At 43.0% G+C, this 24,765-nt stretch overlaps 1 protein-coding gene across 1 annotated transcript in view; it reads right to left on the bottom strand.

Annotated features, from left to right (window-relative positions):
• Positions 1–364: 364 nt before the first annotated feature.
• Positions 365–24,765, bottom strand: part of gtpbp2b (GTP binding protein 2b) — a 28,214-nt gene continuing 3,813 nt past the window's right edge. Inside the window, exons 4-12 of the mRNA XM_030049045.1 lie at positions 14,692–14,803; positions 12,459–12,656; positions 9,678–9,852; positions 7,425–7,644; positions 5,412–5,547; positions 5,058–5,116; positions 4,325–4,496; positions 3,335–3,499; positions 365–2,420 (exon numbers count right to left, since the gene is read on the bottom strand). Coding sequence (XP_029904905.1) covers positions 2,226–2,420; positions 3,335–3,499; positions 4,325–4,496; positions 5,058–5,116; positions 5,412–5,547; positions 7,425–7,644; positions 9,678–9,852; positions 12,459–12,656; positions 14,692–14,803 — 1,432 coding nt within the window. The 3' untranslated portion in view covers positions 365–2,225. The remainder of the gene's footprint in view (positions 2,421–3,334; positions 3,500–4,324; positions 4,497–5,057; positions 5,117–5,411; positions 5,548–7,424; positions 7,645–9,677; positions 9,853–12,458; positions 12,657–14,691; positions 14,804–24,765) is intronic.

Here is a 24,765-nt window from a genome sequence, read left to right on the forward strand (position 1 = left end):
TTTTGCCACAAAAAGCATCAACACGGCCCGCGGCGCTCTGCCTGCAAGCGTTTTCTACTCGACACTGAACAGTCGGCTGGAAATCACCGACTGTCCAAACCAGGATGCAGATGTTTCAGCAGCAGTCTTCTCTAAACGCAGATGCAGGCTGTATGAGTCACAACAGAGCTTTGTTTTCCTGCTGTGAATGTAAAACTGATGACCTGTGACCGCGTTCTGTCACCGCTGACTGAAGCCTGACGGATTTTTAACGTCATGTTTCATTTAAACAAAAAAAGTGAGAAGTTAATCTGGACGGTAAACGGCCACATTCAACGGTGAGTTCCAAAACTGTGCAGGTTCCTCCAGTGTTTCAGCAGCCGGATTGATTTTTTTGTTTTGTTTTGTTTTTGGGGCAAAGAGCAAACCGAGTGTCGGCTCTCCATCTGCTGGAGGAGCTGCAGAGCCGAAGATCTGAATTATACCACAGCGTATTCAGGCCGTTTTAGGGAGAAAAAAAATACAGCACCAGGGAGGAAAAAACTTTCCAAGATTGAAGTCATAAATTTACAAGAAAAAACTTGAATATTCGATGAGATTTAAGTTGTAAATTTATGAGAAAAAACGTATAATTTTCTGAGATTTTAGTAGTAACTATTGGAAAAAAAAATCAGATTTATGAGAAAAAAAAACTTGAAATTCTGAGATTATAAAATTTATGGGTTTTTTTTGTTTGTTTGTTTGTTTTTATTTTGGTCAAGGAACCACATGGCTCTGCTTGGTTCTTTGACCAAAAAATAAAAAAGTAAAAGAAAACAATTTTTCTAAGTTTTCTTCATACATTTGTGACTTCAAAATCTCAGAATTTTCAGATTTTTTTTCTCAGAAATTTGTGATATTTTTCTTGTAAATTCTGAGAACATTTTTCAGTATTTTGAGGAGAGGTATATTGCAATAATTATTGTTGTATGGACAAGCCCTAAGCAAAGGTATCATGGTTAACAACGGGGTTATGACTTCAGCATCACACCAGTTTAAATCTGGGATGTTGCCGTGACGACATTTTGCCCCTTCCTCTTTTATTTATTAAATGGATTCGTGAAGTCTGAAAATAAATTACGAATCGGTCAGAGTGACCATCCACCAACCAGAAGGTCACAGGTTCATGCGTCAGCTCATTCAGGTGATTCCCAAACTGGGGTCCCAGGGGCCACTGAGGGTCCTTGAGAGGGTTGAAGGACGTCCCAGCAAAAGTAAGAACACTTTAATGTAACGGTAACAGATTTCCCTTGAAGCCGGAGCAGCAGAATGAAAACTGATCATAATTTCTGCTGGTCCTAGTTTGACTGTACGTTCTTTTTTTCTTCCCACCATGACAAAAAAAACAAAACAAAACAAAAAAAAAAACATTCTCAGTCAAAATCCTCCAAAATATCGAGGCCATGGTCAGTTTTGTTTGAATGTTCTGGGTCCCTGACATGAAGAAAGTTTGGGATCCTTTGAGCTAAATGATGTGGAATTGTAAAGTCCTCTCAACAAGGTGTCTGCAGGTAAAACTGAACATTTCCTTCATGTCAGTGAGGAAAAAAAGAAAACACAGGCCTGTCAAACTGTCTTATTTCTAACCGGGAAAAAACGGCAACAGGAAACGGCAAAATATCTAACCTTCACCTCAGAATGGGACGTTCGGTCTCAGTGGGTGGAGGTGTCTGGGCGTTGAGGGGCGCAGCGGTAAAATCCTCAATTAGATCTTTTCCATGTGACTGCTGGACCTCATCAGCTCACTGCACCCACAAGACTTGAGAAGCGAGCAATCTGCCACTTTAAAACCATTCCTCAAATCCATGAAGTAATCCCGCCGGATTCTCGTGACAGCCGCACCGATGAAAAGGAGCCTCTTAATGCAATCTGTGCCACAACATCAGATTATCAGTGCGGGCTTAAGCTCGGCTCCCTAAGAGGTCAGCTGGCTGCGACTCAAGACACGAAATGTTTGTTGTACAAAAAAGAAAAAAAGCTAAAAAGACTTGAGGATTTGCCACGAGGAGAGAGATGACAGATTAATTTTCAGGCGAGTTGAGAGTCTTTAATGAGGAGGGAAGCTGCAGATAAGAGGACGGACGAAGGCGGATTAAGGAGGGCGAACCCGCTCTGTGGCGTGCTGATGACGTCCAGACGCTGGACGGACGTTCTCACGGAGGCGGACAGGAGCGTCTGGCGGCGTCGAGGTCCGTCCCGCTCCGTCCTCAGTGGTCCTGCAGGTTCTGGTCGTGGTTCTGGTTCTGGTCGTGGTTCTGCGAGGTGGGCAGGAGCCGGGTGACGTGGCCGATGCCTTTGGTGACGCCCTCTCTGAAGAGCAGCTTGGCACCCAGCCGGAGGTACTCTGGGTGTTTGATGAAGCGGAAGCGGACGACGGCCCGTTCGCCCGTACGCAGCTCCTCCTGCAGCCGGACAGGGACAGCACAAATTAGAGACGGACCCGGCCTAACCCCAACCCACGAACCCTAACCTGGACTGGGAAGAGGTTTGGTTTGGTTTATTTATTTAGCACACATTAAAGCTCAATGGTGCAAGGAGGGAACGAAGCCCAATGGGCTTGTACAAGAGTACCCCCCTTTCAATAATTACAATCAATTCAGATTCATAAGGCTAACAAATAAACATTGAAAAAGAAGGAGATAAAATACACATAATCAATGTTATATGAACAAAAAATGGAGGTAGAGTACATAATAATCAATATCAAGTAGAGACAATGGAAATAAAGTATATATAGGGGTTGAAATCATGGAGAAAAGGCATAGAATAAAGATGTAGGGCAATGGAGAGGGCAGGAAGTGACTATATGTAATGTATGGAGGATTCACGAAAGGTTAAGATGTTTTTTTAGCTGCTTTTTAAAGAGTGAGTGGGAAGATCTGGATCTTAATGAGGGAGGTAATCCATTCCAAAGCACAGGACCTCTACAGGACATGTTAAACTGATGGTGTGATGTGCAGTTACCATTCAAAACAGAGCTAAAACAAAGCTACAACACTGAATAGTATTTTTATCAGGTTGAAGTTTCACACGGATGGAGCTGTGTCGTCTGCATAGAGGATTTTTTTTCTACCACTTGCACTGGTCAGGGGGAACTTGGCTGAAAAAATATTTCAAACCCATTGTTGAAAAAGTTGGAGGTTGTAAATCTGTCAGTGAAGATGCTGTCTCTCATTATGTCCTGCATCATCCTCAACAGAAGGGCTGTTTTTGGTATTTCCTGAATTTGTCTTACAATACCTTCTGCACCGTGTTATTCTCTGTTGTTTCCCAGAGGACTCGTTATATTTTCATGTGATCTGACAGACAAACTGACCTTCCCATGAAGGCACTCCACGGTGGCCGTCTGCCTGACGTTGCCGACGTGCACGGTGACCTGCGACCCCCGCCGGAAGGTCTTGGCGTGGAAAAGGAGGACGATGGCCGCTTCGAACTGGCAGCAGATGGTGGGGTTCATCTTAGGACTCACCATCACCATGCCCTAAAAAAACAGGGAGACTCCAGCTTCAGCACCTACTGAGATCACATGTTCATGTTTTTTTGAAGACAAAGAGGAAGAAGAAGAAGAAGATAGGCCTCTCTCAGCGTGTGTTCTTATGTTTTCCATGACACATTAAAACCCTGGACCATCAGCCAAGTTGCATTTAATTCCACAGGGCATGGTTTTGAACACAGCTGCCCCTTTTTTTTCCAGTTTTTTCTCTTGTTTTTCAGGTTTTGTTGTGTCAAATGCAGTTGCAATTTTCACACTCTGCATTTTCAAGGTCCAAGTTGAACATTTAGCAGCATCAAACCAAACATCAGGAGTGCCTGGAGTGATGGACACATTTTCCTGGTGAGTTTATGTGAAGTTTAACTACATTTTTGTACAAAACAGGCCATTAGTCCTCGTCTTCGAGCACAAGCAGACGCATCGTCAGCTTTGCCTCGTTAATTTTCAGCAACATACACAGATTGCAAGTACATAGCAACAAGAACGATGTCACACTCCTTGCGCTCAATCTGTGTTTAAGCGCCTTAAGCATATCCTGTGGCAAGAACCTTCCTGCCGCTCCAGAAAGTGAATAGTAACAAAAAAAAAAAAAAATGAGACAGAGGCCGAATAAATCACACTAATGATAACAGAGTTTACCGCCGCTCCTGTGGGATTTTAGAGTTTTATGAAATGTTAAGATAATTTGTCCTGGTGTCGTCTCTCTCCCTCTACTTTGAGAAAGTGGAGCAGGTCGAAGGCCCACGCTCCCTCTCAGCTGTGAGAACGTCCCGCCCTGCTAGGTTTTTGTGTTTGGGTTGCGTGACCTCTGACCTTACGTAGCAGCGAGCGGTCAAAGTTTCCCAGCGCCAGCGTGGCGGCCTGTCCGGCCCTCAGCACCCTGCAGGCCGATCGGTTCCTCTGGATGCTGCCCACCTTCAGGCGCAGGAAGCGTCCCTCATCGGTGGGACCGACCACCAGCCTCTCGCCCTCCCGGCACACCCCGCTGTCCCGGGACACACAGAGCGTTAGGGGTGTGACAACTCACTCAAATCACATTTCAATTTGATTCACACAATTACACGCTTCATGATTCTATATTCTCACATCTCGATCTGAAATTCAGTTCTGTTTATCTGCAGAATGTGATGTTTCGGATGAAGCTGTGAGAGGTGTGTGGAGGAAGAGGAGGGGGATGAGTGGAGCTGGAATTTAACAACAGAAAGAGAAAACAGCCAAACGCAGAACCGCGACTCGAGACCGGGGATGTTTGCATCGAGGGTTCAGTCTCGCTCTCAGAGCTGTTTCGCCCCTACAGAGCTTACAGTTAGTCATGGTTAGTTAACCCTGGTTTCCACCTGTCGTCTCTGTTTTAGCTCGAGTGGCTCAGCGGATCCCCGAGGGAACCTGCAGCGCCGTGTGGCACCTGCTGCTGCACCGAAAACATGAACTGCTCTGTTTGCTATTTGAAACCTACAAACCACTCAGGGCTGGATGTCAGGATTTTCACTTTTTCAAAGCTTTCTAAACCCGTGTAGGAACCCTGTGTCAGTGGTGGTTCTCTGACCTGTACAGCGTTCCTCCCACCACGGTGCCGACGTCAGGAACCGAGTAGATCTCATCCACCTGGAAACAAACAGGAACATGATGGAAAACAAACATACAGACTCTTTTCCCTGGTTGCTGGGTTTGCTGAAGTAAAAAAAAAGAACCTGAAGGCCTCTACACACAGCACAGAGTACTGCAATACGTCACCTCCGAGTGCACTTACCTGAAAATCACATCAAGTGTTTTTATTGTGTTACTGTGGCAGAAAAGTAAATACTACACATTACACTGAAGCATTAACTAGACACTCAGTGAGTTAGCAGGTAGGGGAAAGCCTGTGTGTGTGTGTGTGTGTGTGCGTGTGTGTGTGTACCTGGAACTCGGTGAGCTGCTGCATCAGCTCCTCCTGCTCCTTGCTGTTGCTGAGCGGAGGCAGGATGTTCAGGAAGACCTTCAGCAGCTCCAGACTCTCTCCAGACACACTGGACAGGGTGAAGATGGGCGTGATGCTGCACACACACACACACACACACACACACACACACACACACACACACACACACACACACACACACACACAATAGTGCTGTCAACTCTAAAGCTACTGAGTTCTGTCATAGTAAGTATTTCTTGTAGTATTAGTTGTCACATGAGCAGTAACAGCAGTGGTAGTACTTGTGTTACTTGAAATATTAATAGTGGTGGAAGTTGGTGGTACTCTATCTAAAGGACTGAACAACTGTAACAGCAGGAGCAGTAGTAGTAGTAGTTGTAGTAGTAGTAGTAGTAGTAGTAGTGGTGTTTATAGCAGTAATAGTAACAATACTTGCACTAGAATTAGTAATGGTAGTGGAATTTAATGTTTTTTAGGAAGTGTACAAAAAGTAGTAATTAGTGGAGTATAACTTTGGCACACCTGGATGACAGAGTGAACTGGACTAGTCGTAGTAGTACTACTGTACTGGTAGTAGTACTGGTGGGCGTTGGTTATGGTCCAGGTGGACACCTGACTGTGACAGGTGTAACAGCAGTGGCAGAATCCCTGTCTGCCTAACGGGCCGTGGGAGCTGGACTGGAGGGCGCAGTAACAACAATAACAGCCGAGGTAGTACCCTGGAGCACTCGCTGTAGTAGTAATGGTAGTAGTGGTAGTAGTAGTGGTACTAAAAGTAGTATCATTATGTATTATGTACTGGGCAGACTGAGTGAGCTGGATCAGTAGTAGTACTAGCAGTACTAATAGTATTAGTTGTATTTTGTAACCGGAGGAGGGTGTAAATTGGATCAGTAACAGTAGTAGTAGTACTAATAGTAGTAGTAATATTTTGTACCTGGGGGGGCTGTGTAAATAGGTTTCAGTAGTAGAAATTATTGTAGTAGTAGCAGTAGAGGCAGTAGTAGTAGTACTGCTAACAGTAGTGGTAAAATCAATAGTATTTTGTACCTGAAGGACTGTGTTAATTGGAACAGTAACAGCAGTAGTAGTTGTACTAACAGCAGTATTAGTAGTATTTTTTGTACCTGGAGGACTGTGTGAACTGGATGACTGACAGTATTAGTAGTACTTCAAGCAGTACCAGCAGTGTGTAGTACCTGGATGACTGACAGTGTTAGTAGTACCTCCTGCAGTACCAGCAGTGTGTAGTACCTGGATGACTGACAGTGTTAGTAGTACCTCCTGCAGTACCAGCAGTGTGTAGTACCTGGATGACTGACAGTACTAGTAGTACTTGGAGCAGTACCAGCAGTGTGTAGTACCTGGATGACTGACAGTACTAGTAGTACTTGGAGCAGTAGCAGCAGTGTGTAAAACCTGGAGGACTGTGTAAACTGGAGGACTGACAGTATTAGTAGTACTTGGAGCAGTATCAGCAGTGTGTAGTACCTGGAGGACTGACAGTATTAGCAGTACTTGGAGCAGTACCAGCAGTGTGCAGTACCTGGAGGACCGACAGTATTAGCAGTACTTGGAGCAGTACCACCAGTGTGTAGTACCTGGAGGACCGACAGTATTAGTAGTACTTGGAGCAGTACCACCAGTGTGTAGTACCTGGAGGACTGACAGTATTAGTAGTACTTGGAGCAGTAGCAGCAGTGTGCAGTACCTGGAGGACTGACAGTATTAGTAGTTGTACTAACAGCAGTATCAGCAGTGTGTAGTACCTGGAGGACTGACAGTATTAGTAGTACCTCCTGCAGTATCAGCAGTGTGTAGTACCTGGAGGACTGACAGTATTAGTAGTACTTGGAGCAGTATTGGTAGTGTGTAGTACCTGGAGGACTGACAGTATTAGTAGTACTTGGAGCAGTATTAGTAGTGTGTAGTACCTGGAGGACTGACAGTATTAGTAGTTGTACTAACAGCAGTATTAGTAGTGTGTAGTACCTGGAGGACTGTGTGAACTGCTGGGCGGCGGTCACGGCGTCGTCGGGGCTCGACACCAGCAGCGGCACCTTGTTGCAGCCCGGCTGCTTGAGGACGCGCTCCAGCTGGCGCACGGTGCGCTCCACGGTGCCGCGGGCGCACAGGTCCACCTTGCTGACCACGATGAAGATGGGCACCTTCAGAGCCATGGCCAGGCCCAGGTGCTCCCGCGTGGTGCCGGCTGCAGGGCGGGGGGGCGGGGCTCGTTAACCTCTTAACTCGTTAACTTTATGACTTTATTACTGCATGTCAAGCTGGTCGCAAGCAGGCAAAACAACACGACCTCTTGAATCGCTACACAAAAACGCCCTCAAAACCCATGATAAGAAATCCTGATACTATCACCACTGTCATATCCTTGATAAGTATAATATGCTGAATTTTGAAAATCTGATCATGTACTCAAATGTTTGTCTCTTGTTTAAGATCATCCATAATGATGCTCCTCCCCCTGTGAGACAGTTTGTGACTCTGAGCTCTGGAATAATGACCCGAGCCAGGGATTGTGGTTTTAAGGGTTTAAGCTTTGTATTAGCTTTGTAAGTAACTATGGTCGATGGTTTATTAGTTTACAATATTTTAATGATTGTGTATTTGTTTGTCCAGGGACTGAGGGTGGAAATTAGTTTTAGGGCTATAGCCTTGTACAGTGCATCTCTCCCTTTTGGGTTAATGTCCTCTGTACCTTGTCCCTGTTTTCCAAAGAATAAAAAAATCACAAATCAGCTCAGAGTTTGTTTTTTTTACAATAAATTTACAACTTTAATATCAGAATTCTGTATTTTTTTCACATAAATTTCTGACTTTATAATCTCAGAATTTGCGAGTTTTATCCCATAACTTTAAAACTTTTTTCCAGGATTATTACCTACCCCTCCCTCGTCTCTGTTTTTGCCTTTTTACTCCCAACAGTGGCACTAATACACCGCAGTACTGAAGCAGCGACTGTTTCCTAAAAAAGTCAGAGGGTGAGTTCTGCTGGGGAGCCGTCATGGCATTCGCTTTAATTCGCTTTAGCACAGCCGTCACATCCCTGTTCATATCAGTGCAGATTCCCAACTCCATTCGCCCCAGTTTTGCTAAATTGCTTAACAAATCTGAAGGAACAGAAAACAAACAAGATGAAAAGTACGGTAATGTTTAGAGCCATGGTGATATGGAATGCTCTGCCGTGACGTATCATTCAAGCAAAAAACAAATATAGATTTAAAGAATTATTGAAAGAGTATTTATTAGCAAAACAGTTCTCGGGGTCTGCTGATGTTTAGTTGCACTGCAAAAACGCAAAATCTTACCAAGATTATTTGTGTTATTTCAAGTCAAAAACGTCTTATTTCTAGTCAAAATATCTCATTACACTTAAAATAAGACATGATCACCTCAGAGGTAAATTGTTTTTAGACAATTTTCAATGACAATGTTTTAGACAAGCAAATTTTGCTTGTTTCATTGGCAAAATTTGCCAGTAGAAAAAGCGAAAATTCACTTGAAATAAGTGAAAATTAGCTAGAAACAAGAAACAAATTTTGCCAATGAATCAAGCAAATTTTCACTTGTTTCAAGCAAATTTTCACTTGAAACAAGAGACAACTGTCTAAAAACAATTTACTTCTGAGGTGATCATGTCTTATTTTAAGTGTAATGAGATATTTTGACTAGAAATAAGACATTTTTACTTGAAATAAGACAAATAATCTTGGTAAGATTTTGAGTTTTTGCAGTGAGTGGCTACTGGGTTTAAGTAATTACTGTCAGTTTGATGAGCTTTATGAAATCCAAATGTTGTTATTGTAAATGCAATATACTGGAATTACGTCTAACGTATGTTGATATATACCTGACCATCTGACCATTTATGAATTAGGTTGATAGCTACATGTCGGAGGTACAGTTAACGTGAACTAGGTCCCGTACTGTATATATGTTTATGTCTTTATTTTGCAGATTGTTGTGAGTTGGTTTTTTTGGTGGTTGTTTGTGTTGTCTTGTTGTGTGGTGTGTTTTTTGTAATATACTGTAATGTAAAGATAATTGTGTTGGGTGTGGACTAGAATAGCGATGGCCTTAGCCAAAGCTAATGGAGATCCAAATAAAGATAAAGATAAAGATAAACAAAGACGGCAGCGCTCCTGAATCAGCCTCAAAGCAGCTAAAGGACTCTCACAGTAAACACTTCCTCACTGCCGGAGTGCAGGAGGGCGGCCTGTGGCTCACCTATGCCCGTGTTGGCGCTCACCACCAGCATGGCGAAGTCCGGGCAGTAGCTGGTGAGGCCGAAGATGGTCGTCTTCAGGTATTTGTGGTGGCCGGCCAGGTCGATGAAGGTGATCATCTTGGAGGAGCTCTCGCAGATTTCCTCGGCCGTCCGAGACTCGCTGTAGTTCACGACCTGGACAGCCAATCACCACGCTGCAGTTAGACAGACGGCTACACCCGCTTTAACTTACTGCCACACAAATAGGGCCAATCCGAATAAACTTTGAATGATTTTAAAAGAATGTGTTGGAGCCAAAATGTAGTTTCTTGTTTTTCTTGTTTTGCTTGCTGTGTGTATGTGTGCATGCACTTCTTGTATAGCTGATGATGACGACAGGCAGGTGTGTGCGACGGGAAGCAAACCGTTTTTTGACCGTATCTGTGGGCAGCGTCAAAGTCTTTTTGTTTATAAATGGAAACTTTACTGTTTGAACAGAATATGGAATAAATTGATCGCAGATATACAATGGACTTTGGTTTATTTTTAGCCCACATGTCACGCGTCACAACACGTTCGCCCGTTCACCCCTCAGTGACTTATTTTAGTAGCTTGTTTAACTGAAAGTCACTACAAAGAATATTCCAGTGTTTTGGGAAAAATCCCCTTTTTCCGACTTGCCCAGACTGAGACCAGATGTTGGACACCATTTTTACCCCTGGACGTCCACTGGTTCAGTTCCTGTGGGTAGCATTCTGTATTTATCTGTATTTTTCATTTTCCATATTTATTATACTATCTGTATTTTTCATATTTCATTTTTCATATTTATTATTTTCATCAGTATATCTTACATTTCTTACATTTCAACACTTAAACAAAACATCTCATATTTTCAGGCTACTTTATTGTACTTAGCCCTTATTGTCTTTAGTGTATATATTTCGCATTTTTAGTCTCTATTGTATATACTTTTAATTTTAATTTTTAATTTTTTGTTTTTATTGATGATGCTGCTGTAACGTGTGAATTTCCCAGTCTGGGATCAATAAAGTATACCTATCTATCTATCTATCTATCTATCTATCTATCTATCTATCTATCTATCTATCATTTCATGTTAGCTTAGCATAAAGACTTGAAGTGTATGGGAGTCATTAGCCTGCCTCCATCAAAGTGAAAAAATAAACCTTACAACAGCTCTGAAGCATCTGATTTACACAGTGGATCATGTGGATTTGAAAGACAGGGGAACGGGGATTTGCCTTAAACGTTGGACTGTTCCTTTAAACATCAGTGGGAACCTCAGCGGGGGCAGACCAGGCTAGCCAGTCCAATTTTTTTTTTTTTTTTTTTGGACCAAGGACTGTGAGAAGGGTATAAAGTGTTTAAATGGAGCTGAAACGCCCTCTGTACAGAGCTGACTCTCGTCCTGCTCACTGCTGTAAGAACCCCGCGGTCCCTGGAGCCGAGATTCTGCTTAACAAACAATTTCAGTCCAGAGAGGCCACCTGGAGCAATAACCGTGCAGTTTAATTTCTTACGGCGCTGTCTGCGTCCCGGTCAATTCATAACGCTGCTGTGTTTTTACCAGCCTCCTTTGTTATGTTTGTATTTGTGCTGAAGCTGCAAGTCTCTCCTCCACCGCTGCGCCTGAGAGGATAAAAGGCCCCGAGCTGCATTAAAACATTAAAGACCTTTAGCGCATTAAAGATTTAAGCACAATTAAAAAGGTCTGCACATGTATCATAGTGCATATAGGAAGGGGGGAGGGGCGGGTCTGATCGAAGAGTGGAGCTGAGCAAAGTGAACGGTGAAAATTCAAAAAGTGGAGAATAAAGGAGACCTGCTGCGGGTTCAAACATCGCGGGGGGGAAAAAGCTGCGAGCAAAACTGCGATAAAAGATCCAGAGCAGCTCAGACACTCAAACTGTTTGAGGTGAGCAGATTGTGGATCAGGCTGTGTATATTTTTCTCGATATTTCTCGATATTTTTAAAACCCGACCCGAGATTTTGCTTATCCTCCATCGCTAGGTTACATTTACCGCCTGAGATACCCGATGTGTTGCCTTCAGTGTCATCACGTAAACTCTGTACTGTACAGGAAATGGCCCAGAACAGACAGCAGGTCAATCATTTTTCACTAAAATAACACCGACATGACCGACCCAAACCTAATTTCTAAATTTTTGTCCGAACCCAGCCGAGTCCCGACGGGCTGGGTTTGTCCTTTGAAAGGACAAAAACTGACGTCTCCTGCACAGATACTGACGGGCGTTTGTCAGTGCAGGAAATTCAGAAATGTTCAGATTGTTTTGAATGCGCTGTTTGCCGTATTGTCCTTTACTCACAAAGCACGTTAAAACAAAAAGTTTATTTCGAGTTTTGTTGGTGTGCGGCAAGATTTGAACATTTGTACATCCTCTGCATCAAATTATTCATGATTCAAAAAAGTGGGGTCTAATGTGGAAAACTATGAGATGCATGAGAAGTGATCTTGTCTGATATTTTTCACATTTCAGAAGAAAAATCATAGCTGTACGTTATTGCAAGCAGTTTTTTTTTTGTTTAATGGAAACAAAATTTGGGCTACAAGTGTTTAATGGAAACTGTCTGACTTAAATCGTGGTTTTCAGACTTGAGAGTAAAAATTGTTCTTAAATCTAAATTAAATCAAGCTGAATCTGTTAACCCTGAGATTCACACCGCTACCCGGCTCTCGATGTAAAACTCAGACGCGTCGACTGACTCCAGCTCCAAACTGAGTGAAAGTGAGAGTGAGGAGGCGTCATGTGATCACCTCTCCTTTGCTGTTGAAGCCCAGGATCTCGAAGCTGATGCTGGACGTGCGGCCCGTCTGGATCTCGTGCAGGTGCCTGAACAGGTTGAGGCGGGCTCGGCCGCGCCCGTTGTCCAGCTCGCCCTGCGTCAGGACGCCCAGCAGCGTTGACTTCCCCGAGTCCACGTTACCCAGGACGGCCACGCGCAGGTCCAGGAACTGCCCGGGTCAGACGGCACACAAACTTAGTTTACGCCTCAGACAGCCGGCTCAGCTGGACAATATATGTGTGTGTATATATACATACAAAAATACATATACACATATATACATAGTGACCTTTTAATTCACTGTTTAAATATCTGTTCTGGCATTTACTCCAATTAGCGCATATCAAATCAGATAATGTGTGATATGCATGTGTAAACAGAATAATTCAAAGAACTTGTAATTGACTTTTTTTCTTGTCTTTGTGTGTGTAATCAACTTGTGATTTTTTATAGTGATATCTGAAAGTAAAATTTTGAACCCCTTTCCCCTGTGTGTTAAAAAGTTGTTGTTTTTTTTTTGGTATTACATGGTCATATAAAGGTGATTTTCAAAACTTTCCACCAATGGGATTCCTTGGGACTTTTTTTCCCCTCACTCAGGACAAACTGAGGATACAGAATCAGTTGAGTCTTGGCCTAAAATGACTGGACTAAAAAAACATACAACTTGGAGATGTATAAACAGTTACACTTGTTTTGACTTATAATCTTTTCATATCTGTTGTAAATGAGGTAATTCCTCCTCGGTTATAATCCGATTATATCCCATTATATGATTCAACACTGCAATAACTGCAGTGTCAGCCACACTTATTTTATTTAGTTTATATGTGAGAAATAACTAAATGAGGAGAAAAACAAAGCACAAGTGCTCTAGGAACAGAAATACAAATAAAAACAAATAAAGGGAAATAAATAACAAGAGGAACAGGAAATAGGAGGCGACTAAAGTTCTGGCCTTGCTTGGATTAAAGGTGACCGTCATCTGTTTTCAGCTGTAATCTCACTGTGATTTTCTCCATGATAAAGATTTAGCCTATATGTTTTTTTAACCTCGTCTCTCCAGTTGTGTTGTGCTGGGAGGCTGTGGCTTCAGTCAGGAAGCTGTTGCCATTTTCTTTCGCTATTCAAAGCAGAATTATTAATAAATCGCCCGTATGAAAAGTGCTGGATCTAAAGTGAAGTTAATACCCAAAATCTGGTTAATCTCCTTTTGAATATTCATGCAGAAATCCAGGAGCTTTGGGCAATCCCAAAATATATATGTGTGTGCAGTCAGTTAGGATTTGTTTTAATTGAACTTTCTGTCGGCCTCGTCTGCTTCCACTTCAGCCGACGATTTCCTCAAATGACTTCCTGACATGGCTGAACCTGAGCTGCAGCGGCTGCATTTCCACTCAGGTTTCTGGGCAAATTATCAGCAAACTTTCTCAAAGCTAAAGTCAATCACCGAGACGAGGCAGCGGTCACAAAGTTCAAAGGCTAATCGTCCTTTTTCAGAGTTTCCATCTGCAGCTTTCAGGTGAAAATGGAGCAGACTCTCCACTGGTGAAATAATAATTATTAACCCCATAAAGCCTGAACTATGAAAGAATTGGCAGAAAATTCCAATTTTTTGAAATTGAAATTTAGTCCCATAACAAAATATATATATAAAAAAAAAATAAATAAAAAAATATGTTATTGCACGACCTTTCTGGTGTATGATATGTACTTGAAGTGCCAATGGTATGGTCCAGGGTGAACAGGGGAAGTGTTCAAAGGTATACAACAGTATTTTAGTCAAGTATTGATTAAACTGAAAACGAAAAAATGGAATTGAAAATGTGTATCATATATGATACGAATGGCTTCATAGGGTTAACAGATGAAATCTCGCTGTTCTTCTTGCTTTTTCAAGCAGCAACAACCAAACGCTTTGGCCGATATTCACAAAAACATCCAAAACACACAAGGCCACTTCCTACATTATCATCCATTCACAAAATCTGTTTCGTTTCCTCTTCATCCACATGCCACAATTCAATTATTCACTTATTCCAATTCAAAATTAAAAACGCCCAAAAGGTGGTGGTGGAGAGCCAGTCCACAGGACACGTCAACCCTGTGGTGATATTATGTTTTTTTTTTGGTTTTTTTTACGGTGTAAAGTAAAGATCTTTCTCATCACGTCTTTAGTCGGGCCTCCACCTTCACCTCCTCACCTGCTGGTCGTCTGGAACTTTCCGGACGAGGACCTCTGCGATTTTGCGGCAGTTTCTGTCCGAGTCGTAGTCGACCTCTCTCTCTCTGAGCAGCGTGATGTCGGCGCCGACCCTGAGCAGAGCGGGAACAGAGAGGGAAACCCCGATCAGACACACGACAGCCAACCTCACACCGCACTGATGAACGAGTGCAGGTTCAACGCTCGGGCTTCCTGCGGAGCTTCCACTCAAAAACCCTTAGCATTTCCTGACTCTGTTCATTTCCTGTGGAGTGACAGCGGGTCCACAACCGCATAAGGTAAGTAATATAATATTTATAACATTAACCGTTGTTAAACAGCCATTCTTATGCCATTTTCAGACCTGGAAATTATTAAATTGATTTTGCAGACTGGGCTGTGAGCTGTGACCAATACGAGCAGCCTCTAGGTGAATGCTGCATGTATTTTCAACAGTAAACATAAAAAACACAGGAGATTTCTCCTCAGAAACAAACATGAGTAGTCGCAGGTGGGTCTTTCCATGGAAACTGGTTTTTCTTCAACAGGATTTTTTTCTGTCACGGACTTTGAGCATCAATCTCTTGGGGAAAATGAAAGTTTGAGCAGCAGAACTGGAGCAGCTTCATGTCTGAGACTCAGAGGGACAGAAACCAGCGCTGGTGTCCTGGAGGTGTCACATGTTTTCTGGTAATTCATCAGAGAAAACTGGGAAAAGTGCATTTTGGGAAAACTCTCAGGGGTCATATCAGCGTGTGGGACAGGAGGCTGTTCAAACAGGTTCTGGCAGGTGAAAGCTCCCAGTTTCAGACCAGCCTCATGTTCAGGCCGTGAAGAAAAAACAGATTTTGGTTCAGGACTGTGACTCTGACGATGGATGTGAAACTGAGTCGGCTGCAGTTTTGAACAGAGCTCAAGTTTGTTTTTCAGCCCTGAAACTTTCATGAGGCTGTTAGGAATGGAGTTATGAGGCTCAAAAATGCTAAAAAAAAATAAAAATAAATAAATAACAAAAAAAAACAAAAACAAAAAAAAACATCATTGTGCATTAAAAAAAAGCATGAAATTTGGAGCTACCTGTATGTATGTCATATACCATCTGTATATTTCATATTTACCATTTCATATTTACCATCTGTACGTTTCATATTGTTAGATGTTTTTTTTTTGTTTTTTTTGTTTTTTTTACTGTATATAGTCTTTATTGTATATATTTTTGCATGTATTCTATTTAATTTTATTTTATGTTTCCATTGCTGCTGTAACATAAGAATTTCCCAGTTTGGGATCAATAAAGTAAATCCATCTATCTATCTATGAACTCTGAGGAGCTGAAACTCAGAAAATAGTAACATGAATGTCAGATTTTGCATGACTTCACTGAATATACAAAAGATATTGTAGGACAAAAATCAGCTGATTCTGAGGCGGTCAGGTGGGAAATGTTTTTCTGAACTGCTTGATTTGATATGGAAAGACCCCGACACATGAAGTCGTGTGTTCTGAATACAAACAGATGGAAGTTATGCAAAAATCTTGAGCCAAGGCGTGAAAACTGACAATTCACATGGAACGATTTTCAGTGTAACAGAACTTTAACTGCGTAGGAGATAATGCTCTGTAGACAGACGAGATCTGTAGAAAACATTTCGTCTGTGACACTAAATAGCAGGTAAAAAGGATGATCATCTTCATGTTGTGTTTTTGCTGTAGGAGCCATGAAGTAACGTATGGTGAACTGTAATTTTGTGGTTTAAATTTGGGTTATTTTGGTTATTATATTTTGTTATTTTTTGTTGGTTAATATCACAGCAACTGGGTCACAGGGATATGGGTGGTAACCTCCTAGTTAATATAATCACCTGGGCACTGGCACGGCGGGAGATATAACAAAGAAAGAGGGTGAGTGACGGGAGAGGCCGTATTTTTTGTTGACCGCTGTTTTTGCTTTTGATCGCTGTGATTGTTTTTTTTATACTTTGAGCACGTTACAATAAGTTGTTCTAATTCTTTAATAAAACTCGTTAAACGTATTTTTTGATCTCAGCGAATATTTTGTTTGTACAGCGTGTCGGACAATCAGCAAACACCCTAAGCTCAGCCTCTCAGCGACTTCTTTGTTTATTATAATAGTCGCTATATTTTTGTCAACAAAAAAAGGCATTAAGGAAAACAACACCGGACAGCGCAGGGGATTCAAGGATCAAATGGGAGAACGGATCATCGGAGATAAATGACGGAGGAAGGCACCGGCTCTCAATTATTACAACATCGGGAGAAGCACTCAAAAGCCAGGTATGCTTACCGGTGTATATGCGCATTAAGCTGTGTAATAATGGAAGGAATGCGGCTTGCATATTCTCTGCTCTGAGTCCATTGGGGACAATTGTTTGATTGAACCGGTTGGGAGAGTGGTCATCCCGATTGCTGGCATTGATTGTGTGGATCCGGTGCTGTAAATTCTCCTTGCTGTCAGATGAGGAATCTAAGCTTTGTCTCTTTGAAATTGCCGCTGCGCTGCTGATGTGTGTGACGTTTTCTGGAGGAATTTCCTTTCGGTCTGTGGAAGTGTTTGGATGCACAAATGTATTGAAAAGGAACTGGAAAAAGGAAATAAAAGAGGAAAATGAGTTAAATAAATGCTGTTGTTTCAAGTGCTGAAATGGAGAGTGGAAAAAGGCAATCAAAGCTCACTGCAAAGGCTATGGAGAATAAAATTGAAAAGCTTCAACGGGAAAGGAAAATGAGTGTGAATAAAGTTAAAGGGCTCATACCACAAATGAAATCATTCATGAGAAACAAGGAAAATGTCTCACAGGTACAATCTTTTTTGGAGAGTTTAACTGAATATTGTGAAAATGCCACCATGTCACATAACATGTTGATTCCTTTACTCCCTGAGGAAGAACAGAAAAGACACAATGAATGGTTTTCTAGCATTATGGGCTACAGCAATACATTTAAAAGGGATGTTGAACAATGGTTGAATGAACCAGAGGAATTAATCCACGTCTTTCATGCTCAAGCTGATTCTGGTGAAATGAATGAACAAATATCCTCTCCAACAGCTGATGAACCTCAGCTATCAGCTGCTTCCATAATCAATACAGATGACATGCAAGACAATGTAAAACCAAGCGACTGTGTCAAATGTGGGAAGCGGAGGTTCCAAATCACAAAACTCTGCTGCAGGAAGAAAGTCTGTTGCTTCCAGTGTTTCTTCTGCACGTCTCAGAGCAGAGGCTGACTTGGCAGCTTTAAAGATGAGGCAAAAATTATTAAAAGACAAACATGAACTGGAAGAAGAGGAGGAACGGCTACGTAAAAGGAAGGAGCAGCTTAAACTGGATGAGGAAATTCCAGCAAACATGGCTAAACTGAATGTGCTCAAGTCTCGGAGCATCCTAAGTGGGAAAACCTCTGTAACTAAGCGCTCAGATGGAATGAACTCCTATTTGGAAAAGGGACAAGGGAAAGCACAGACCCTCAGTGCTAAAGCAAAGACATTTGTACCCCAAATGTCACAACAGGAAATCAAATATATTCATCAAGAGGCAGGAACAAGACCTAAGGAGAAAAATCCATCTCAGTTAATTTATCCTGAACTTATGTCACTTAGCACCTATGAACCCAAGCTGCATGCAGTGAATCACAGTTCTCAAGAAAGAACACAAATGCAAGATGGAAATGCCTTCGAGGTAAATATTGTTCCAAATGAAGATCAAAACAATATGTTTGGCATTATGAGGAAACAAAATGAGATCACAGCACTGTTGGTACAGCAGCAATGCCTTTCTTCGTTACCTAAGAGGGAGATACCAGTGTTTGATGGCGATCCATTAAAATATCATACATTTGTGAAAGCTTTCGAAAACAGTGTGGAGAGGAACACAGCGAATCACAGTGACAGACTGTATTTTTTGGAACAGCACACAAAAGGTCATCCCAAAGAACTGATAAGAAGCTGCCAGCACATGGAGTCTGAGAGAGGATATGCTAAGGCAAAAGCTTTGTTAAAGGAGCAGTTCGGAAATGAGCAGAAGATTGCATCCGCATACATGGAAAGAGCTCTTTCATGGCCATCAATCAAAAATGAGGATGTAAAAGCTCTGCAAGATTACAGCCTTTTTCTCAGAGGTTGCTGTAACATCATGGAAGAGGTGCAATACCTGCATGAACTGGACATGCCGGCTAACATGTTAACCATCATAAGAAAGTTGCCCTACAAATTTCGGGACAAGTGGAGGTCTACAGCCTGTGAACTGCAGGAAAGGCGAGGCCAGAGAGCTACATTCATTGACATTGCAAACTTCATTGAGAGACAAGTGCGGATTCTAACTGACCCAGTGTTTGGAAACATACAGGACGCCCCATCACTGACAACTAATAGAGGCATGAATAAGCCTAATCAACAACCTCATTCTGGAATTAAGGGAACCAGCTATGCTACCACTGTAGCCCCTGTGATAAACAGAACTCAGCCTGGAGCTAAAGGAAAGGAGCGTGTCGAGTCGGCAAGGAGGACATGCATCTGCTGTGGAGGAGGACATACATTAGATTTGTGTCCACAGTTGGGAAAGAAGGCACACAAAGAGAAGATAGGCTTCTTAAGAGAAAATGGTGTCTGTTTTGGCTGTTTGTGTAGTGGACATATCAGCAAAGTTTGCAGAAAACGGATTACCTGTGCAGAATGTGGTCTGAAGCATCCAACTGTACTTCACATTCCTCAAAGAGAAAAGGACAAAGATTCTGACCAAGCTGAGAGGAAATCAGAGTCGTCAGTGGACAGCGCTCTGATGTCCAGTGGGCTTACAGGGGCTGGTGATAATGACTGCAAACTTCCCATAGTTCCAGTACAAGTGAAGTCGAAGAAGGGTAGTAAGATTGTCACCACCTATGCTTTCTTGGACCCAGGAAGCTCTGCAGTGTTCTGTACAGAGGCCTTAATGGAGAAGCTTGATCTTGTAGGAAAGAAAGTCCATATTTTGCTACGGACGATGGGCCAGGAGAAAATTGTGAGTAGCCATGTTGTGCCAGGACTGGAAGTGGCTAGTTTGACTGAGGAGCATTTCTGTGAGTTGCCCAAGGCTTACACACAAGCATACATGCCTGTCCACAAGGGAAATATTCCAAAACAGAGTGATATTCAGAAATGGCCTCATTTAAAGCATGTTCATTTGCCTGAGATTGATGCAGAGATTGAACTGTTGATTGGGACAAATGTTCCTAAAGCCTTGGAACCCTTGCAAGTCATTCGCAGTGTTGGAAATGGACCCTATGCAATCAGGACAATGCTGGGCTGGACTGTGAATGGGCCACTGAAAGGAGACAGTGGTGATGCTGTGGATGGTGAGCAGCCCAAGTTAACAGTGAACAGAGTGTCAGTTGTGGATTTGGACCAACTTTGGCAACAGCAGTTTAAGGCAGACTTCCCCGAATGCAGCATGGACGAACAGCCTGGCATGTCAAGGGAGGATCGGAAATTCATGGAGCTGGTCACAAGTTCAGCAAAGCAGGTCAATGGCCATTATCAGATCAATTTGCCATTGAGGGAAAAGGACATTAGCATGCCAAATAATAGAAAAATCGTTGAGCAGCGTGCCTTGCACCTGAAAAGGAGGCTTCAGAAGGATTCCTCATTTCATGCTGACTATACGGCCTTCATGAATGATCTTGTTGCCAAAGGCTACGCTGAAAGGGTGCCTGAAGTGGATTTGGAACGTAGTGATGGCAGGGTCTGGTACATCCCGCACCAAGGTGTTTACCATCCTACAAAAAAGAAGATCAGGGTTGTTTTTGACTGTGGGGCAAGTTTCCAAGGAACATCACTTAATGCTCATCTCTTACAGGGTCCAGATCTTACCAGTTCGCTGATTGGAGTGGTGAGCAGATTCAGGAAAGAATCAGTTGTGATCATGGCGGATGTGGAATCAATGTTTCACCAGGTCAGAGTACCACCAGAGGATGCTGATTTATTGAGGTTCCTCTGGTGGCCTGCTGGAGATTTAAGTCAAGACCTTGTGGACTTCAGGATGAAGGTGCATCTCTTTGGGGCAACGTCCTCTCCCAGCTGTGCCAATTTTGCTCTCAGGAAATGTGCAGAGGACAACAAAGGACAGTTCAGCCAGGAAGCAGTGGATAAGGTTCTACATTGCTTTTATGTGGATGACTGTCTTGTGTCTGCGGCTTCAGAGGAGAAAGCTGTGTCTCTTTATCATGAGCTCGTTGCGATCTGTGCTAAAGGTGGATTCCAACTCACAAAGTGGATAAGCAACAGACGGGGTGTTCTAGCTGCAATACCTGAAGAGCACAGAGCTAAAGACATGAAAAGGTTGAACATGGACCAGGATTTGCCACCTGTGGAGAGAGTGCTTGGTGTGGAGTGGTGTATCCAGTCCGATACCTTCAAGTTCAAGATTGTTGTTAAGGACAGACCACTCACCAGGAGAGGAATCCTCTCTACAGTCGGCTCCATCTATGATCCTCTTGGTATCTTGAGTCCTGTTGTCTTGTCTGCAAAGAAGATCTTAAGGGATCTGTGTAGGAGAGCACTTGGCTGGGATGATGCCATACCCCACAACGTGGCTCAGGAATGGACAAGTTGGCTGAGTGAACTTTTCCATTTGGAGAAATATAACATCATGAGATGTCTGAAACCTCTGGACTTTGGCGAGGTGACTACAGCACAATTACATCATTTCTGTGATGCAAGTGAAGATGGGTATGGAGCAGTGACTTACCTGCTGTCACGAAATGCACACTCACAAGTACACAGTGCTTTTGTCATGGGCAAGGCTAGGGTGGCGCCACTGAAACCTGTGACCATCCCCCGAATGGAGCTCATTGCTGCCACCATGGCCAGTCGCATTGATGTTTTGTGGAGGAAAGAGCTGCACATGGATCTTCAGGACTCTGTGTTTTGGACTGACAGTACTTCGGTGCTCAAATACATCAGGAATGAGACTTCCAGGTTCAGAGTCTTTGTTGCCAACCGAGTCACAGAGATTCACAAGGCTTCACAACCCTCTCAGTGGAGGTATGTTGAAACTGCAAGTAATCCAGCTGATGTCGCCTCCAGGGGTGTGAAAGTGGATGCATTTCTCAAGAATGCAACATGGGTGTCGGGGCCGAGTTTTCTCCTTCAACCTGTGAACGAGTGGCCTGTCAATCCTGGGGATGTTCATCAACTTCCAGCAGATGACCCTGAGGTCAAAAGGGCAGCCACAGTGAATGCTCTACAGGCCAGCGAGGAGGCTGATGCAGTGACCCGCATGATCCACCACTTCAGCTCTTGGATCCGTTTGAGAAAGTCAGTAGCTTGGATCTTGAGATTTAAAACTTGGCTCTCATCTCTCTTTCAGAAGAGGAAACAATTGAACATGGCTCTTGCACAGTCTGGCTTGGATATGGAACAACGACGATGTTCATTGGAGAAGGATATGGAAACATTCAAGAGAAAGATGGCTCCAAGTTGTCTATCAGTGGAGGAGCTGGAGAAATCAGAGCTGGAGATCATCAAGTTCAGCCAAAGGAAGAGGTTTCCAGAGGAATTCTCCATGCTGGGAAAAGGCAAAAGTGTCAAGGGTCATAGTCACATCCACAAACTCTGCCCACTAATGGAGGATGGTGTTCTGAGAGTTGGTGGTCGGCTCAGTAGGTCATCTATGCCAGTAGAAGCTAAACATCCCATAATACTGGCAAAAGACTTGCATATCTCAACCCTTATTCTGAGACATGTCCATCAAGAGGTGGGACATAGCGGGAGAAACCACATGTTGTCCAAGCTGCGTGAAAGATACTGGATCACGGGAGCTAGTGCAGCCATAAGGAGTGTTCTGTCAAAATGTGTGACCTGTCGACGATTGAATGCTCAGCCAGTGTCTCAGCAGATGGCAGACTTACCTTCCGAAAGGATTGTTCCAGATGAACCTCCATTTACTCGGGTTGGAGTGGACTATTTTGGACCTTTTGAGGTGAGGAGCAGAAGGAGTGTTGTGAAGAGGTATGGGGTAATTTTCACCTGCATGGCCATAAGAGCAATCCACATTGAAGTGGCACCTTCACTTGATACTGACGCCTTCATAAATGCTCTCAGATGCTTTATAGCGAGACGTGGCCAAGTACGTGAATTGCGCTCTGATAATGGGACAAATTTTGTAGGAGCAGAACGTGAATTGAAGGCATCCATTGAGCAGTGGAATCAGGCACAGATTAATGACGTCCTCCTTCAGAAAGGGATAAAATGGACTTTTAACCCCCCAGCTGGTTCCCATCATGGAGGTTCTTGGGAAAGGTTAATTAGATCAATCCGCAAAATCCTCAATTCCACCTTGAATGTACAGAGTTTGGATGAAGAAGGCCTTCACACAGTACTCTGTGAAGTGGAAGCCATTATCAATGGCCGACCGATTACAAAAGCTTCCATGGATCCTCACGACCTGGAAGCATTGACACCTAATCACCTGCTGCTGTTGAAAGCTTCACCATCTTTGCCACCAGGAGTCTTCCAGGAGGCTGACATGTATGCTCGCAGGCGATGGAAGCAGGTTCAGTACATGTCAGACCTGTTCTGGAAGAGATGGGTTAAAGAGTACTTACCTCAATTGCAGGAGAGACAGAGATGGTCAGGAGTGAAGCGCAACCTTGTTTCTGGAGATCTGGTGCTTATAGCGGACAACACAGCACCTCGTAACTCCTGGGTCATAGGACGAGTCCTGCAAACTTTTCCGGACAGAAGAGGCTTTGTGCGTCAGGTGCGCATCAAAACAAAGAGTAGCTGCCTGGATCGGCCTATAACCAAGGTCTGTTTGCTACAGGAAGCTGATGCTGGATGTGGAGCGGCTGGTGTGGATTGATGCCTTGACCTCTGCTTTGACCTTTGACTTAAACTTTGACACTTTGACTGACAGTGACTGTGAAGATCACAGATCACTACAGGGCTATGTGCTGGCAACCTCTGGCCCTACTGACTTATGACTTTTCACAGGATCAGGAGGAAGGAAGAAGACAAGAAATGTAAAGTGATTATGTGGATTGATTATTTTTATTTCATGACTCCTATTATGCATAATGTGGGTAATTATTGGGTGATAGCACAATAATTAGGGGCTGGTGTGTAGGAGCCATGAAGTAACGTATGGTGAACTGTAATTTTGTGGTTTAAATTTGGGTTATTTTGGTTATTATATTTTGTTATTTTTTGTTGGTTAATATCACAGCAACTGGGTCACAGGGATATGGGTGGTAACCTCCTAGTTAATATAATCACCTGGGCACTGGCACGGCGGGAGATATAACAAAGAAAGAGGGTGAGTGACGGGAGAGGCCGTATTTTTTGTTGACCGCTGTTTTTGCTTTTGATCGCTGTGATTGTTTTTTTTATACTTTGAGCACGTTACAATAAGTTGTTCTAATTCTTTAATAAAACTCGTTAAACGTATTTTTTGATCTCAGCGAATATTTTGTTTGTACAGCGTGTCGGACAATCAGCAAACACCCTAAGCTCAGCCTCTCAGCGACTTCTTTGTTTATTATAATAGTCGCTATATTTGCATTAACATTTTTGCTGGGACTTTTTTGAAAAAACAGTGGATTTTTTTTTGAGGGTACATTTATTTATTGATACTTACACCCAAAATGACTAAGGACGTCATCAGTATTGGCTTTGAAATTAAATATCGACATTGGCCTGAAATGAAAATTCTCACTGATATCACATGTCGATGTGCGAAATGGGTTGAAAATCATCCAAACCTGCTTCAGTAGCACGGATCTGACAGTTTTGTTTGAGAGGAAACGTCTAAAAATGACGTATAATATGGCATTTTTATGGTTTTGACATAACCTAAGTTGAAGTCGCTTTCTTATTTGGTCCAAAAAATGTGTACATTTCTGAAAAGTTTATGTCTGCATCTGCCAGTGGGTTTTCAAAATAAGAGCATGTTAATTCCCCCACAGGAGAGGCTTGATGGTCTCTGCAATTAGGTGGAAAAAAACATGTGGATGCATCAGCAATCAGACAGAAGAGTTGGAAAATATCAGCGTTTTGGACATCGTGTGGACGAGGTCAGAGGGC

Source organism: Myripristis murdjan, chromosome 1 (genome assembly GCF_902150065.1).
Source record: "Myripristis murdjan chromosome 1, fMyrMur1.1, whole genome shotgun sequence".
Lineage (NCBI taxonomy): Eukaryota > Metazoa > Chordata > Actinopteri > Holocentriformes > Holocentridae > Myripristis > Myripristis murdjan.